Source organism: Zalophus californianus, chromosome 3 (genome assembly GCF_009762305.2).
Source record: "Zalophus californianus isolate mZalCal1 chromosome 3, mZalCal1.pri.v2, whole genome shotgun sequence".
NCBI lineage: Eukaryota > Metazoa > Chordata > Mammalia > Carnivora > Otariidae > Zalophus > Zalophus californianus.
The window spans coordinates 192,194,430-192,211,666 of NC_045597.1; the positions used below are offsets into that span (position 1 = coordinate 192,194,430).

The 17,237-nt window shown below is 44.3% G+C and overlaps 1 protein-coding gene across 5 annotated transcripts in view; it reads left to right on the forward strand.

The window, feature by feature from the left end:
• Positions 1-17,237, forward strand: part of SCLY (selenocysteine lyase) — a 37,413-nt gene that overhangs the window by 2,083 nt on the left and 18,093 nt on the right. Inside the window, exons 2-5 of one of the 5 annotated variants that reach the window (XM_027590304.1) lie at positions 1,005-1,117; positions 5,082-5,179; positions 5,602-5,702; positions 10,403-10,583. In XM_027590304.1, coding sequence (XP_027446105.1) covers positions 5,131-5,179; positions 5,602-5,702; positions 10,403-10,583 — 331 coding nt within the window. In that variant the 5' untranslated portion in view covers positions 1,005-1,117; positions 5,082-5,130. Of the gene's footprint in view, positions 1-1,001; positions 1,118-5,081; positions 5,180-5,601; positions 5,703-10,402; positions 10,584-17,237 lie in introns of all 5 variants that reach the window. The other 4 variants (XM_027590303.1, XM_027590302.2, XM_027590301.2 and 1 more) reach the window with 4 other exon arrangements.

Here is a 17,237-nt window from a genome sequence, read left to right on the forward strand (position 1 = left end):
TAAGATCAGGTAAATTAATAGTATTAGGCAGGATTACCTACTGTATATATATATGAAAGTTTCTGATATCGGTAAAAAGATACACAGATAAATTTTATTTAGGGGGGATCTTTCAGGAGCTGTGCTTTTCTGTGACACTTTGTTCTCTTGTAAATCCAGCCCCTGTTATGTGCCAGCCCCTTGTCCTCAGTGTAAGTGACAGAGCAGCGAGGGAAACTGGCAAAGGCTGTGAGCTTCTGGAGCTGACGTATTTCTGTTGAGGCCGACAGTATACGGGGCCCAAGTCTAGTGAGTCACACACTGAGGAGTACCAGGGAGAGACAGGAAGGAGGAAGGGGACTGGTGGCTGTAATTTTATTTAGAGCTGCAGGGGGCTTCACAAGAAAGTCAAGATGGAACAAAGACCTATGAAGGAAAGTGGGGTGTGGGTGTGGTCTTGCTAGGCACGGGAAACTGGAAGTGGGAGGGAGAAGTAGGCCTGCCCAGGGTCCGGGAGCCACGGGGACAGTGTCGGGGGGAGTGGGTGCCCAGATCATCTGAGCCTTCCGCCAGGCCAGAGACTACAGAGAAATAAGGAAAAACTACCCATGAAGTTAGAAAGCCCTCAGGAAGGTGCGGCTCGCTGGGCACGCACGCTCCCCCGTCCTTCCATCTGGAGGAGAGGAGCAGGTCTGTCCTTCAGAGCGGTCGTGTAGGCTTCGAGGCTCAGCGGGCCATTGGTCCTACCAAGGGTGGAAAGAATTTTGAAAATCTAAATGGATGGTCTAGCGATTATAAAGGAAGGTAGCAAATACTAGATTGTTGGAAATTATGCATACCTTTTCCATAATTCATGATGATTTGGAGATGTCCAAGTGCAGTTTGTGGAAGGCTGCATGGTGTTTCTGCAGGGGAGCACCCCGACCTTGACAGTATTTGCTCTGTTGAGCTGACAGACTGCAGCTGTGCTTCCGTACCCCAGCTCCTTGTCCTTAATAGGCATGTCTGTGTTTTCTTTCCAGCAGGAAAGTTTACATGGACTATAATGCAACCACCCCCCTTGAGCCAGAAGTCATCCAGGCCATGACCGAGGCCATGAGGGAAGCCTGGGGAAATCCCAGCAGTCCTTACCCAGCAGGTAATCCTAGAAGGTACTCACAGATCCGGAGATATGGGGGGCAGAGGCAGTCTTAGAGAAATTGTACACCACACGTGATCACTTGCTTTTGAATAGATTTTCTGTTCGCTGCAAACCTTAGGTGTAATTTTTGGCTGGTTGGTTTTCAGAAAAGTCCAAACTTGTACATTGAGTCTGTTGATACCATAACCTTTCATTTTTAATACACTCTCCCATCCCCCTTACCCAGATGAAAAAGATGTCTTGTTAAGGGCTATTTGTAGTAACAGTACCCATTAAAACCCTTTCATGTATCTGTTTCAGTGGATCCTTAAAAAATTTACAAAATAGATCTTTTAAATCATCAGGATTGCATATAATCCTCGCCTTTTTTTTTTAATGAAAATTATTTTTAGATTCTTTATTTTCATTATAATAAAAATATTCTCATTTCTCATTTATTCTTGTTTTAATGTAGATCATTAAATTGGCAGTTTTGGAAAATGATTTGCTCCAAATCAATAGTTTTATGTCACTGTCACAGTTACATTATGTTTTTCAGATGGCCAGCTAGTTGTACCTTTTTTATTTAATACTTATCAGAGATAATTAAGATAAACTGTCTTAACTGTGGATTATGAGGAGCTAAAAGAGCTTTCAGACACTGTTGCCAAGCCCTAGAATTTAGTAATACTTATATACAACTTTACAGGATTTCGTGGGTTTTCATATCTGTTTGGTATGAGCTTCACAACTTGATAACTAAAAGCTTTTTCAAAATCAGGTACTAGTCATTCGTTAACTTATTTGTTGGTTTATTCGTTACGTGTATTCTGGCTAATCTTCTGGACATTGCCTTGTATCTAATTTTTCCTCTAGCAAAACTGTACTTTCTGATGCATTGATCTTGAGAATATGGAGGACAATTAAATGCTAATACAAAACATTTCTCATAAAGAAGTTCAGGAATAACCCTGAAGGAGAAATTCCCCGTCTTGACCTGATGAAACCTGTCCGTGGCTTTCCACTTGTCCTGGCAGCCTTCATTTCATTAAGACCCATAACTGAAGTATGCATCGCCGTTCACTTGTTCATACTCAGGTAGAAGTGGGGGCGGGGGAAGGAAAAGAAAAAAAGAAAAGAAAGAAAATCACCTTTATGATAGAATGGTTTAATTAGTTTCACAATATTATGATTTAATAATAATAATAGTTCCTTCGGGAGAATTTATTTTAGGGAAAAACGTTAAGGACATATGGGAAGAGTGTAGCTACCCAAGATGTTTATCACAGCCTTGCTTGTAATAGTAAAAAGCTGGCAATAACCTCAGTGTCCATCAGTCAGGGACTGACCACGCTGAGTATGCTGAAGCCCTGTCAGAGCCATGGTGTGGACTAGGTCAGTGATCTAGCAGCATCTAGTTCATGTGGGAAAAGCGTGTTACGAAACCTGATGTGCGGTATGGTTTCTTTGTTTCTTATACCCAACCCTCAAGAAAAATTGTGTATGAGCAAGTATGGAAAATGTATCATTTTGCTGTGAGATACAGAAACCCCCACCTAACAGTAGCTTAAGCACAAGGACTTAAGCAGGTTAAGGCTTCTGCATCGAGTCTGTTGCAATATTCACATCATGTAGCCTCTGGAAGGCTTCACTATATACTTTCAAGAAAATGAGTATAAAAAGACAAATGATGTCTTAGCGTTATTATGAAACTTGATTTGACTTTGTGGACCCCTGAAAGTGCCTTGCCCCTGTCCCAAGGGCTCCCCAGATGACATTTTGAGAACAGCTGATTTAACCAGTATTGGTTGAGTACTTACTGCCTGCCAAGCACTGTTCTGGTGAGGGATAAGGCACAGGATACAAAATGTACTGGGTTTTCAGGGCATTGCTTTGGCCACTGCCTAGAGTGTGGACCACAGTGGTGTCAGTGGAGTTGGGAGCCTTCTAGGAGAATATTTCAGCGGTGGCCTTGACTCAGCTATGGCTGGGCAGTGCAGAGGCGAGGCAAGATTCCAGGTATTTTGGATGGCAGAGCCTTACAGGATTTGCTGATGGGTTGGATAACAGGGTATGAGAAAGGCAAAAGCCAAAGCTTTGGGCCCCGGGCCCCTGCAAGGACTGAGTTGCCATTTATTTACTGAGATAGGAAAGGCTGAGAAGAACAAGTTTGGGGGAGAAATCATTTTGTTCAACTTGGAGTAAGTGTAGTTGCAGATGCCTATTGGATACCCAGGTGGAACGGTAGAGTCTGCAGCACGGTGCTGGTTATTCAGTCTTGAGTTGCCGAGGGAGGGAGGATCGGAGGACCTGGCCAGGGTGCGGGGCCATCCGCCATCTGGATTTGGAGCCCTGCCTAGCAAGGGACTCGGAGGAGGAGGGAGTGGACCAAGGGGAGAGCTGCTGGCAAGGGAGGAGGCGGGGACCTTGATTTGGCGCACGGGGACCTTGGTCAGAGTAGGTTTGGGAGGCCAGGGACCAGAGTACCTGATTGCCAGTGAGTTCAAGAGGGAATGGAGAGGGGTAGAGATGGGAAAGGAGAAACGGGCCGTTGCGGGGGGCGGGTAGAGGGGCTCTGGTGTGAGAACAGCCGAGTGAAGGAGGGTTGCTTTAATGATCATGGGAGCCACACATGCCCCTTACTATCCCTCTTGCTTCCTGAAAGGCAGGAGTTCAAAGTCTTCTTTTATGTCAGTTACGGTTACCAACCATCCTTTACATTTAGTTACACTAACAACTTCAAACATCCTGGAAATTTAAGAGTAAGAAAATAGACACCCATGTGTCTCCTACCTAGATCCAACAGTGTTGCCATATTACCTTGATCTCTTTCTTTCTGAATTTACTGCTTTTTCATGAGCCCTGGAGAATGAGTTGCAGGAAGCGTGGTACTTCCCCATCACGGGGAAACACCTGTATGTGCCAAAGAGAAGGGACTTTCTCCCATCACCGTGCCATCCGCAAACCTGAGAACATGACAGGAAGGTCCTGCTCTGGATTCAGGACATATCCGATTTCCTCAGTTGAGGGCATTACTTGTTAAAAAGATAAAGACTGAATTAGTACCTTGGGGTGGGGGAGAGAACCATTGCCAGCACACATCTCATGGGTTGATTTATTTTTTTAACTCCTTGTGCCAGAGTTTTATTTTGGAATGTAACATCTGCAGAAAAGGTGAAATAAGTCTAGTGAACACCTGCATTTAATTCCTTTACCTGGATTTATCAATTATTACTACTTTGCCCCATTTATTTGAATCATTTGAAAGTAAGTTGCAAACAGGAGGCTTCCCTCCTAAATACCTAAATGGTGTCTCCTAAGAGCAAGGACACCGTCCCGACCCAGAGATTGAACATTAATCCAGTGACAGCATCTCATTACCATTCATATTCTAATCTCCCTGAGTATGCACTTTTGTTTCAAGTGGCATTAGATCCTTTTTGAAAATATAAATTGTAAGTACATGAAGAGAGCAACCACAAGGTCATTTCTGGCAGTTCTCTGACCTGTCCACAGTGGACGGGATTCCGAGTGTTCCAGAAGCTTCTGTTCCCGGGACTCGTTGGTCTGCGCCCTCTGCGTCCTTCCCCCTCCGACAGCTTTAGTGAGGTGTGATTCACATACACTGAACTGCAGAGTGAAAGCGTACAATTTGATGACTTTTTTTCCTTACAAGTAGGGCTGAATAGTCAACAAATTTTGGAGACTGTTGATCTATAGACCAAGTAAGAAGGGCCATTGACGTTGTCACAGTTCCCATCCTGGCTCCTTGCTTTCTCTGCCACATACAGTTTGGTCCCTTCTTTCGTGCCAGCCAGTGGAACTGGCTCACAGCTGGGGTGCGTGGCCCCCATGTGACAGCAGGTCTGGCCCTGCGGCAGGGACCTCTCGTGTGCCCGGGGGACCTGCACTGAGATGCAGCATTGCACCATGTATTGAGGAGTCATAAGCATTCTTTTTGCTTATTTTTGTTGTTTTGCAGCTTGATCTTAAGCAAATTATTTCATCCCTTCACCCTCCTGTCTTGATGAATGGGAAGCAAGGCAGATGGCCACAGCTTCCCCTCTCCTGTAGCATCCGGTAAGAGGAAGCCCACGTCTTTGGGGATTTTAGGGTTCCCGCGTGTCGCCCCCCGTGTTTGTTTCCTCCTCTTACTAAGTCTCAGTAGGTGTCACTGAGTTGCTCCTATCTTGCTGCTGCCCCTTCATCAGCTTATTCCTAAGTTGTGGCCTAATGTATTCACGTTAACGGAACATGGGTCGTCTTAGAATTGCCCACTTAGAGTTGTTCCTGCGTGTCTGGTTCTTTTTTTTTTTTAAAGATTTTATTTTTAATTCATCTCTACACCCAGTGTGGGGCTTGAACTCACCACCCCGAGATCAAGAGTCACACGCTCCACTAACTGAGCCAGCCAGGCGCCCCATGTCTGGTTGTTCTTTTAAACATGTGTTTATTGGGCTTAGTGAAGTGACGTTAATGAGTTTCCATTTTGGTCTCTCCAGGTCGGAAGGCCAAGGACATTATTGACACAGCTCGGGAGAATGTCGCGAAGATGATATGTGGGAAACCTCAGGACATTATCTTCACTTCCGGGGGCACCGAGGTAAAGTTTCTAAACAGGCTCACAGTCTTTTAACTGTAAGTTATATGAAAAAATAGAACATGGTTCCCTCTTGGTATTATTTTTTTTAAAAAAGAGTAATGCTTGGTCTTGGTCTTGGTAATTTTGCAAATTAGCTTCATATAATTAGTACTTATCCTAAAAGTAAATTCCAGGTGGCTGATAGGATATTTGTAACATAACGTGTGAATTAACTTGCATTATTTCAACAGAGAGTTTCCTCTTCATTTTGCCCTGGAATTATCCCTTTAAGTCCCTTCTAAATTGTTTGCCTGATTAAGATTTTGAGGTTTGACCCTTCCAGATGTACTTTTAGATTGATGGAAATACTCAGAGACAGTGGGATGGTGTCAAGGCTTCTGCTCAAATAGTAATACTGTGTCCCTTTCTGGGAAGGAAGGCGTGACTATCACCCACAGGTGATGTAACTGTCCATGTGGAAAACCCAGGAGAATCTGCGGCTAGATTATTAGAGTTAATAAGAAAATTTAGCAGTTATTAGATATAAAAATCAATCGTGTTTTTATGTACCAGTGACAAGCAGGTGTGTTGTCAAAAATCGATCTCCATGCTCTGGAGCCCAAAATGTAACACAAAGACAGAGTTTGGGGATAAAGAGGAACGACAGTTTATTACTTTGCCAGGCAAGGGAGGCTGCAGCAGGCTGATGCCTTCAGAACTGCAGACCCACCCGGGGTAAAAGGCTCAGGGCTTTCATAGGAAAATACAGGATCCAGCAGCGTCAATAGGAATCTGGTGCATCCTACCAGCCACGTTCATCGTGTCTCCGTGGTGGTCTCATGGCCAGCGTCGGCGCTGGCCGTCCGAGTCTCATTATTCAGTATCGATACCGAGTTCCTGGAACAAAGGATTCTACAGAAAAGCAAGTGAAGGGGAGGGGATGGCTTCAAGAATGAGAAGGAGGAAAATGTGGTCTGTTTCGAGTCAAACCTTGCTGGAGCATTTGTGTGTTCCTCTTAGTTTCCATATAGCAGTTTCGATAGTGGTTTCAGGTTTCTACCAGAGCACGAAAAACATCAAATACTTAGGAAATAAAGCTAACAAAAAAGAATTTGTAGGACCTTTTTCATAGACCCCGCCCCACCAGGAAAGTAATAGAAATATTCGTGTATACCGTCTTCTTCTAAGAAGTTCTGAATATACGGAGCAATTCACCAAGCTCCCAGATTGGAAGACCCAGTGTTCTAAATACCTCAGTTCTTCCCAATTGATCTGTAGATTCAATGCAACCTCAGTCAAAATCCTGACACTTTTTTGGTGGAATCTCACAAATTTATATGGAAATACCAAAGGCCAAGAATTGTCAAGACCTCCGGAAGATTAAGAACACAGTGAAATGACTTGCTCCCCCAGATTCCAGCCTTTTGTACAGCTTACTCATTAAGGCAGGCGGTCCTCGGGCAGGGACAGACGGCAGACCAGAAATAACGCCGTGCATGTACGGGCACTTGTCCTATGACTGAGGTAGCCATGTATCCTCGTTTGCTCAGGACAGTCCCAGGATACACGTGTTGTCCTGACGTAATTTAGTAGTGCCCTCTTATTCTTTTTTTTTTTTTTTAAGATTTTACTTTTTTCTTTGACAGAGAGAGACACAGCGAGAGAGGGAACACAAGCAGGGGGAGCGGGAGAGGGAGAAGCAGGCTTCCCGCGGAGCAGGGAGCCCGATGCGGGGCTCGATCCCAGGACCCTGGGACCACGACCCGAGTCGAAGGCAGATGCCCAACGACTGAGCTACCCAGGCGCCCCAGTGCCCTCTTATTCTTAAGTTTTTCTGGCTCAGATGCTAGATTACATGATCACCATATATGACTGAGTTAGCATAACAGAGCAGGAAGAAAGAATGGTGTCCAGTAAATGGTGCTGGGACAACTGTATATCCACAAAGAAAAAGGAAATTGGATTTCTGCTTCACAACATAAAATAATAATCATAATTTTGGGCATAATAAATACCTAATTATGAAAAATAAAATTTAGAAAGCTTTCAGGTGATAAGTTTTTATCTTTGTGATGATCAAGAGCAATGAATTTCTTCTGTACGATACAGAAAGCATTAACCATAAAGGAGAAGGCTGATAAATGATACCACCACCACCACAAAACAGACTTTACGTCATCAAAGAGTCCTATGAAGAAAACAAAAAGACAAGCTAGACAGTGGGAGAAGACACCCACAACATATAACTGACAAAAGACTAGCATCTAGGATATAAAGGCAGGTAACCCAATGGAAATATGGGCAAGAAACTTGAGTATGTGCTTCACAAAGCAGACGCCCAAAGAGTTTCTACATGTGAAAATACTTGGCATCGCCATCAGAGTAAAAAACATTGAAACACGTCTGCACGCCCATCAGAATGATAAAAGTTAAGCATTGCAGTGGTAGTAAGTGTGGACAAAGGACGTAGAGCAGTAAGCACGAGCCTAAGCTGGAATGCCGGTTTGGGAAAGGGACTGTTTCTGGTGACGTTGAAGACGCGCATACACTGTCAGCCAGCAGTCCCACTCCCAGGGCGTAGCGTAGACAAGTGAGGCGCGTGCGCACCAGGGCACAGGTAAAGACTGTTCACGACAGCCAGAAACTGGGAGCAACCCAGGTGTCCCTCAAAATTAGCATGGACCAATGTTAATACGTTATGTTGCAGTCCTACAGCGGAATGTCACACGGCCACCTGCAGCAACGCGCATGGATCTTGAGACGCTGAATGAATGAAGTCAGTCAAAGGGTCCATTGAGCCAGTCTGGCTGAATGACGGGTCGGGGAGCTGCCGCCACGCCCCTGGGCCCCGCGACCACCACTGCGACCAGACTCCCGGTGGCCCACAAGGAGCTGCCTCAGCCCCAGCTGCCTGGTAGGGCCATCCTGGTCTCATCTGGTGCCAAGGACGTTTGTGGTCTGGGAGCACATGGTGCATTTTCAGATGTGACTTGGTGGTTCCCACGGAGGCCCCTGAGCTCCCGTTGGGGCCCAGGGCAGGGCAGCCATTTCCAGGGTTCAGCAGGACTGACAGACACATGCAGCACGTGGGAGGGGCTTGGGCATCTCCATCCTGTTCACAGTCATTGGGTCATCTTTTACACTACCATCCACAGTGGCCTTAAATGGGAGTGTAGGGACTCTGCAGCCATGTGGAGCCCCGAAAGAACATCTCTTCTGGATAGAATGGCTGTGTGGCAGCATTTTATACAAGGGTATGACCTGGGACCTCTAAGGAAGCATCCACGGGTTGGAGAAAACCACCTGAGTCATCCATCCCCAACCACCTCCTCACTGTTGCCTGATCCGACGTGTTGCCCATCGGTGAGCCACAGAGGGGGCTGCCTTGGCATGCCACCAGCTGGACACTGTCTTAAGTCCTCTGCACACGGGATGGCAGCATGTGGACACCTCAGCACAGTGCAAGCACTGCCCCCCATCGTGGGGTACCCCCAGATGCTCCAAGGGACTGGATCTTTACTGAGAAAAAGTTCGTTCAGTTCTACTCATATGAAGGTCAGAAGGAGACAAAATAAACAGTATTGTTTAGAGGTGCTTGCATAGGAAGTCAGAGTATCCAGAAAAGCAGGGAAATGATTACCATACAAATCAGGGTGGTAGTCAGCTCCATGGGGGTGGGGAGGGGACAGTGATTGAAGGGGCCCGGTGTGCTTCTGCGTGGGGCAGTGTCCACTGTCTTGATCAGGTAACAGTCACTCAGTATTCACTGCCTTACTTCTCTGTTAAACTTATGTTTATATTTTATACACTTTTCTGTATATATGTTATAATTTAAAATACAAAAATTTTTTTTGTTTTTTTTTTAAAGTCTTCTACCCTGAACCCTTCAGTTATTCACTCTGGCTAGAGGAAACCAGTATTGTTAGCTTCCTGGTGTCTTCCAGAGAGTCTATGCATTAAAAGCAAATAACTATGTAGATGTCCCTGTTTACCCTTTCAAGGATATTTTTGCATATATGAGCAAATGTATGTGTATTTCCCCTTTTTTATACAAATTGGGTAGACTACTGTATATAATGTCTGCTACCTTTTTTTATTATAATTTAGCAAGTATATTTGTATTTGAGATCTTTTGGTCTCTGCACGTAAAGCGTTTCCTTGTTGTTTATACCTTGGTGTCCACTGAGCAGCGTTGCATGATTTATTTAACAAGTCCCTTTATTGGTAGACTCTGAAGGGCTTTCCGAGGTTGAGCTGTTACAAACAGTGCTACACCTAATAAACAACCTTTCTGTACATCATTTTGCTTCTGTGCAAGTGTAGTGATTGGATCAAGTCCAAGACACAGACGTGCTGGGTCAGAGGGCTTTTTTGATAGATATGCCAAATGTGGCCCTTAATATGCCAGATTATACTCCCATCAGCAGTGGATACCTGGACAAAATATTCTTTTTTGATAGATTTATAAAATTTAAAAATTCATAACATTGCTTAATAAGACAGGCGTAATTGACTGGAAATGAATTCTGACATTTTTGAAAGGTTGAAACCCCAAATCTTTGTCATTGGGCATTCAGATGTGCAGCTCAGAAGCTGAATGTCTTCAAGACCATTCTTTCCTTTTTAAATGTTAGTCACAAGGAAAATGAAGTCAGAGAAGGTGCTACCCTTGCTCTCCCCTTAGCCCAGGTGTCCGTAAATGCTCTTTCTGCTCTCTGCAGTCAAACAACTTAGTAATTCATTCCGTGGTGAAACATTTCCACCAAACCCGTCCCTCCAAGGGGAGCCCGGCCGAGCTGTGCAGCCCGCTGGATGGGGCCACGCCCCACCTCATCACCTGCACCGTGGAACACGACTCCATCCGTCTGCCCCTGGAGCACCTGGTGGAAGAACGGGTGGCCGGTGAGTGACCAGCCTGGCGGATTCCGCAGGGCAGCTCCGCTCACTGCCGCTAACTGATTCCAGGACCCGGTGAATCATTTACCCTCCGCTCGCAGCCTCCCTGGCCGTCCGCAGGGGCAAAGGTCACATAGGCTGTCCCCACACGGGAACCAGTGAATGCTGCCAGATTGTCCCTTAGGGAAAAAGTGGGTCATCAATGTGGAGATCTAGTCTAGATCTATCAAGTAGACGATACTTCAGATTCTTGTATATAATATATACGTATTGAAATGGTATGCCTGTAAATGCTAAACAGAGCTTTTCACTTGGATTGCAGTGATTAAATCTTGGCTTCCACTTCCTCCGATAGGAAGAACAAGGGTCAAATAGACCTCAGCATCAGGGGGTAAACACCAGAATGAATGTGCTCTTGCTGGACGACTTCATCTCAGCACAGGGGAGTGAGGCCTCGCCAGGGGGCCGGGCGGCTCGGGAGCAGACGGCTCGCCAGGCAGGCTGAGGGGCGGGCGGGTGGGCTTGGCCAGCAGTGGCAGTGACTCTGACCTTTCACTTTTCCCGTGCTGTGAAGTCTCAAGACACGGGGCACAGACCACAGACTTTTGAAAACCAAGAGCCCTTTTCTTCCCCAAGACAGCCGAGGTGATTACTTTCCTTTAAGCAAAATGACTTTCCTCTCTGCCTCTCTAATCTGCCTGGAAACCTGAAGGTGAATCGAGGGAAAGTATTTTTATCATAAAGATAAAGGACTGTAACATAGTGTTCTGTTTGACTATGAAGACTTTCTATGGATTTTCCTGTTTCCTACAAGGGTTCTTCTCTTTCTGGTCTTACCTAGATGCACTACTTTAACTAAAAAAAGAGATCAGTCAGGTCTGACTCTCTTATTTCAGCTCTTGTGCCTTTTTTTTTTTTTTTTTTTTTTGGTCTTTCTTATTTTTCTGTACTTACAGGGAAGGGCGACACATCATTCTTAGTTGCTGTTGCATTTAACCTCCTGCTTAAATTACAAAGATTTTGGGTGGCTCAGTCAGTTAAGTGTCTGCCTTCGGCTCAGATCATGATCCCGGGGTCCTGGGATCGAGCCCCGCGTCGGGCTCCCTGCTCGGCGGGGACTCTGCTTCTCCCTCTGCCGTTCAATGGTTCTTAGTTTATTCACCAAGTTGTGGAACCATCACCATGATCAGTTATAGAACATCTCATCACCCCCCAAAACCTTGTACCCACCCACTGTAATTCTCCGTTTGCCTCAACCCCAGGCAACCAGTAATTCATTTCCTGTCTCTAAAGATTGCCCTATTTCAGAGGACTTTCGTATGAATGGAATCATAGAATATGTGGTGTTTTTGACTGATTTCTTTCAATTAGCATGTTTTCAAGGTTCGTTCATGATGTAGCATGTACCGGTACTTAATTTCTTTTTATGGATTTATACTATTCCATTTTATGTGAATTCTAATTGATATAAATAACATTCACGTTACTTATCCATTCATCAGTTAACAATCATTTGGCATTATGAATAATGCCATTATGAACCTTTGTGTACAAGTTCTTGTGTGGATGTATGTTTCTGTTTCTCTTGGGCTTATACCTAGGAGAGGAATAGCTGGGTCACAGAGTAACTCTGTGTTTAACCTTTTGAGGTGACCTTCGTATTCCGAAGCAGCTGCACCCTTTTATGTTTCCAGCAGCAGGGCACAAGGGTTCCTGTTTCTCTGTGCCCTCGACAACGTTTGCGATTCTGTATCTTTTGTTATAGCTATATCCCAGGGGGTGTGCAGTGGTATCTCATGGTTTTGATTTGCATTTCCCTGATGGCTGATGATGTTGATCATCCTTTCATGTGCTTAATAAAAAGACGAGTAATCCTTTTTTTAAAAAAAATATTTATTTGAGATAAATATTTATCTGCCCCCAGGGGGAGGGGCAGAGGGAGAGGGAGAAGCAGACTCCCCGCCGAGCAGGGAGCCCGATGCAGGGCTCAATCCCAGGACCCTGGGATCATGGCCTGAGCTGAAGGCAGACGCTTAACCGACTGAGCCACCCAAGCACCCAGGAGGAGTAATCCCAGCCAGAGCAGCCTTTCTTTTGCTGTCCTTTGAGTCTTGCAGTGGATACATGAACTCTGCCCTTCTCTGGCTCCTACCCTGTCCCTGGAGCCCGCCCAGGCCTGCAGTCCTCTCTTGGGCACGTGGTGCTCTTCTCAGTCACAGCCAGTGCTTCTGCCACCCACCTGTGTGGTGTGTGGTGGGGGTGCTAGGCCATCACACCCAGCCCCTGCCTGCCTCAGCAGTTCGCCCTCCTCACGCTCCATGCTGTGTACTCTGCACTTGGATGATCACTACATCCTCTCATAGTTTTCGCCTATTACTGTTCTGAGTGTCTTTTTCCTATTCTTATTAATCTGATGCCATCACCTTTCTATATTCTGAGAATTCCTCAAAATTCCTTGTCCACAGGTGATACCCCTGATTTAGAAAACATCTGTTCTCTCATTTAGGGCCTTGAGGGGAGAGTGGATGCATTTGTCTTAACCATTTTGAACCAAAATCTTGATTCAGTCACCTTCACTTATTATTCATCTGTAGTAATGAGGTTATAAGAGCTTGGAGCAGTGCCTGGAGCCTAGTAGGCGATTAACAAGTGTTTGCTCAGTGTCGAGTGAGTGAAGGTTAAGTACTTGGTACGTTAAGGTGCTCTCATGAAGACGGTAGAGTAGGAAGATCCTGGAATCACCTTGTCTCATGGATACACCCAGATAATATCCACGTCAGTGTAAATAACCCCCAAAAATGACCTGAAGACTGGCAGAACAAATTCTCCACAGCTAAACGTAGAGAGGAGGCCATGTTGAAGAGGGTAGGAAGGGCAGAGACAGGGTTGGGAGCCAGATGGACCTGTGGGACTGTACATGAGGGGAGGGACGCCATGGGCTCAGAGAGGGGAGAAGAGCAGATCCCATCCAGGAACCCCAGGTATGAAGAACCTGCGCTGGGAAGATGGATCCCCATAACATTAGTTTTGAAAACCAGAGGGGCCTAACTTTGTGAGTTCTTAAAATCAGTGGGGCTTAACACCTAGAACTTTAAAAATCAACATGCTTGGCTCTGGAAGAGCTGGGAGACCAAGAGGAAACTGAAGTCCCACCCTTACAGAGACTGTACAACTAACAGCCCCATGGAGATACAGCATAGAAACAGCAGTTTGATAAACTCCTTGGGTGTATGGGAGGGAGATTTATTTACTAATCTCGGAGTGTCTGCTGGAGGGGCATGGTATCTCTTGGGAGACTTCCCCAAGAACAAAGGAGCCGGCAGATGCCATTTCCCTCCTCCAGCTCCCAGCCAGATACACAGACACCCATGGGAACGAGTGTAGTGCAGCACTCTCCACCTAGCTTGCTAACAGTGTATCCCACCCCACACTCTTCTGTGGACCCACCTCTTCCCTCCTGGCCTGGGTAGTTTTCCTGGGCAGCTGCAGGTCCCTTCCTGCAGGGGACTGGTGCAGACCTTGTTGGCACTGCATGTCCCACCCCCACGTTTTCCTGCAGACCCACCCACTAACAACAGAGGGACCAAACCCTGTCTACAACAGGCAGACAGCCATTGCAGACAATTGGACTGAAGGCAAATGCCACAACAGTAGGGTGCACATAGGAGACACCCCTAGGTTCTAGTCAACAGGGAACACCACACAAAGCAGGGCACTATAGGACCTCTCCTTCATAAGGCCACTAATTTCAGGAGCAGGAGATCTAGCTGACTTTCCTAACACATAGAAACAGACAGAGTTAGACAAAATCAGAAGACAGAAGAATCTGTCCCAGATGAAAGAACAGGACAAAATCACAGCAAGAGAGCTAAATCAAATGGAGATAAATAATATGCCTGATAGAGAATTTAAAGTAATGGTCATTAGGTACTCACTGGACTTGAGAAGAAAGTGGAGGACCTCAGTGAAACCCTCAACAAAAAGAAAACATTAAAAAGAACCAAGAAGAGATGAAAAACTCAATAACTTAAATTAAAAATACACTAGAGGGAATAAATAGCAGACTAGGGGAAGCAGAAGAATGGATCAGCGACCTGGAGGACAGAGTAATGGAAAGCAATCAAACTAAACATAAGAGAGAAAAAAAGAATAATAAAAAATGAACATAGATTAAGGGGGCTCAGTGACACCATCAAGAGTAATAACATTGGCTGGGGTGCCTGGGTGGCTCAGTTGGTTAAGCCACTGCCTTCGGCTCAGGTCATGATCCTGGAGTCCCGGGATCGAGTCCTACATTGGGCTCCCTGGTCGGCAGGGAGTCTGCTTCTCCCTCTGACCCTCCCCCATCTCATGCTCTCTATCTCTCATTCTCTCTCTCAAATAAATAAATAAAATCTTAAAAAAAAAAAAAAGAGTAAAACATTGGCATCGTAGGGATCCCAGAAGGATGAGAGAGAGAAAAGGGGACAGAAAATGTATTCAAAGAAATAATAGCAGAAAACGTCCCAAATCTGGGAAAGGAAACAGAAATCCAGATCCAGGAGACAGACAGCTCCCACCAAATCAACCCAAGGAGGGCCACACCAAGATACATAGTAATTAAAATGGCAAAAAAGTAGTGATAAAGAGGGAATTGTAAAAGCAGCAAGATAAAACAACTACATACCAGGGAAACCCAATCAGGCTATGAGCTGATTTTTCAGCTGCGATTTTGCAGGCCAGAAGAGAGTGGTGTGATACCTTCAAAGTGCTGAAAGAAAAAAGCCTGCAGCCAAGAATACTCTATCCAGCAGGTCTATCATTCAGAATAAAAAGAGAGAGAGGATTTCCCAAACAAAAGTTAAAAGAATTCAATAGCACCAAACCAGCTGTATAAGAAATGTTAAAGGGGAGGGGACTCTTTTTGTAGAAAGAACATAAATAAGAATAAGAAAAGTAGGAAGCACAAAAGCAGTAAATTAAGTATATCTATAAAAATCAGTCAAGGAATTCATAAAATAAGAGGATGTAAAGTATGACACCACATACCTAAAATGTGTGGGGGAGAGGAGGAAAAATTTAGTGATTTTAGAATGGGTTCAACCATCAACTTACTACAAACTGCTATTATGCATAAGATGTTATATTTAAACCTAACGGTAACCACAAGTCAAAACCCAGTAATAGGTATGCAAAAAATAAAGAGTACTGAAAGTCCTAGACACAGCATTCAGACAAGAAAAGGAAATAAAAGTCATCCATATTGGTAAGGAAGAAGTAAAATTTTCACTATTTGCAGATGACATGATACTCTATATGGAAAACACAACTCCACCAAAAAACTACTAGAACTGATAAACAAATTCAGTAAAGTCGCAGAATACAAAATTAATATACAGAAACCCATAGCATTTCTATACACTAATGATGAAGCAGCAGGAAGAGAAATTAAGAAACCAGTCTCATTACAATTGCACCAAAAACAGTAAGATACCTAGGAATAAACCTGACCAAAGAGGTGAAAGACCTGTACTCTGAAAACTATAAAGTTGATGAAAGAAATTGAAGATGACACAAATGGAAAGACAGTCAACGCTCATGAATTGGGAAAACAAATATTGTTAAAATGTCCATACTACCCAAAGCAATCTACAGATTTAATGCAATCTCTAGCAAAATACCAAGAGCACTTTTCACAGAACTAGAACAAACAATCCTAAAATTTGTATGGAACCACAAAAGACCCCAAATAGCCAAAGGAATCTTGAAAAAGAAGGACAAAACTGGAGGTATCACAATCCCAGATTTCAAGATACACTACAAAGTTGAAGTAATCAAAACGGTATGGTACTGGCACAAAAATACACACATAGATCAATGGAACAGAATAGAAAACCCAGAAATAAACCCACAATTATATGTTAATTAATTTCGACAAAGCAGAAAAGAATATGCGCTGGGAAAAAGTCTCTTCAACAAATGGTATTGGGGAAACTGGACAGCTACATGGAAAAAGAATGACACTGGACCACTTTCTTACATGCTATGCAAAAATAAACTCAAAATGGATTAACGACCTAAATGTGAGACCCAAAACCATAAAAATCCTAGAAGAGAGAGTAGTCAGTAATTTCTTTGATGTGGGCACAGCAGGTTCTTTCAAGATATGTCCCCTTAGGCAAGAAAAACAAGCGAAAATAAACTTTTGGGACTACATCAAAATAAAAAGCTTTTCCACAGCAAAGGAAACAATAAACAAAACAAAAAGACAACCTACTGAATGGGAGGGGCGATTAGCAAATGACATCTGATAAAAGGTTAATACCCAAAATATATAAATAAAATCTTTAAAAAAAAAATACCCAAAATATATAAAGAACTCATACAATTCAGCACCAAAAAATCAAGTAATCCAATTAAAAAATGAACAGACATTTCTCTAAAGAAGACATCCAGATGGCCAACAGACACATGAAAAGATGCTCAACATCACTCATCACCAGGGAAATGCAAATCGAAACTACAATGAGATGTCACTTCACACCTGTCAGAATAGCTAATATCAAAAACACAAGAAACAAGTGTTGGCAAGGATGTGCACTGTTGGTGGCAATTCACACTAGTGCAGCCACTGTGGAAAACAGTATGGAGGTTCCTCAAAAAATTAAAAGTAGAATTACC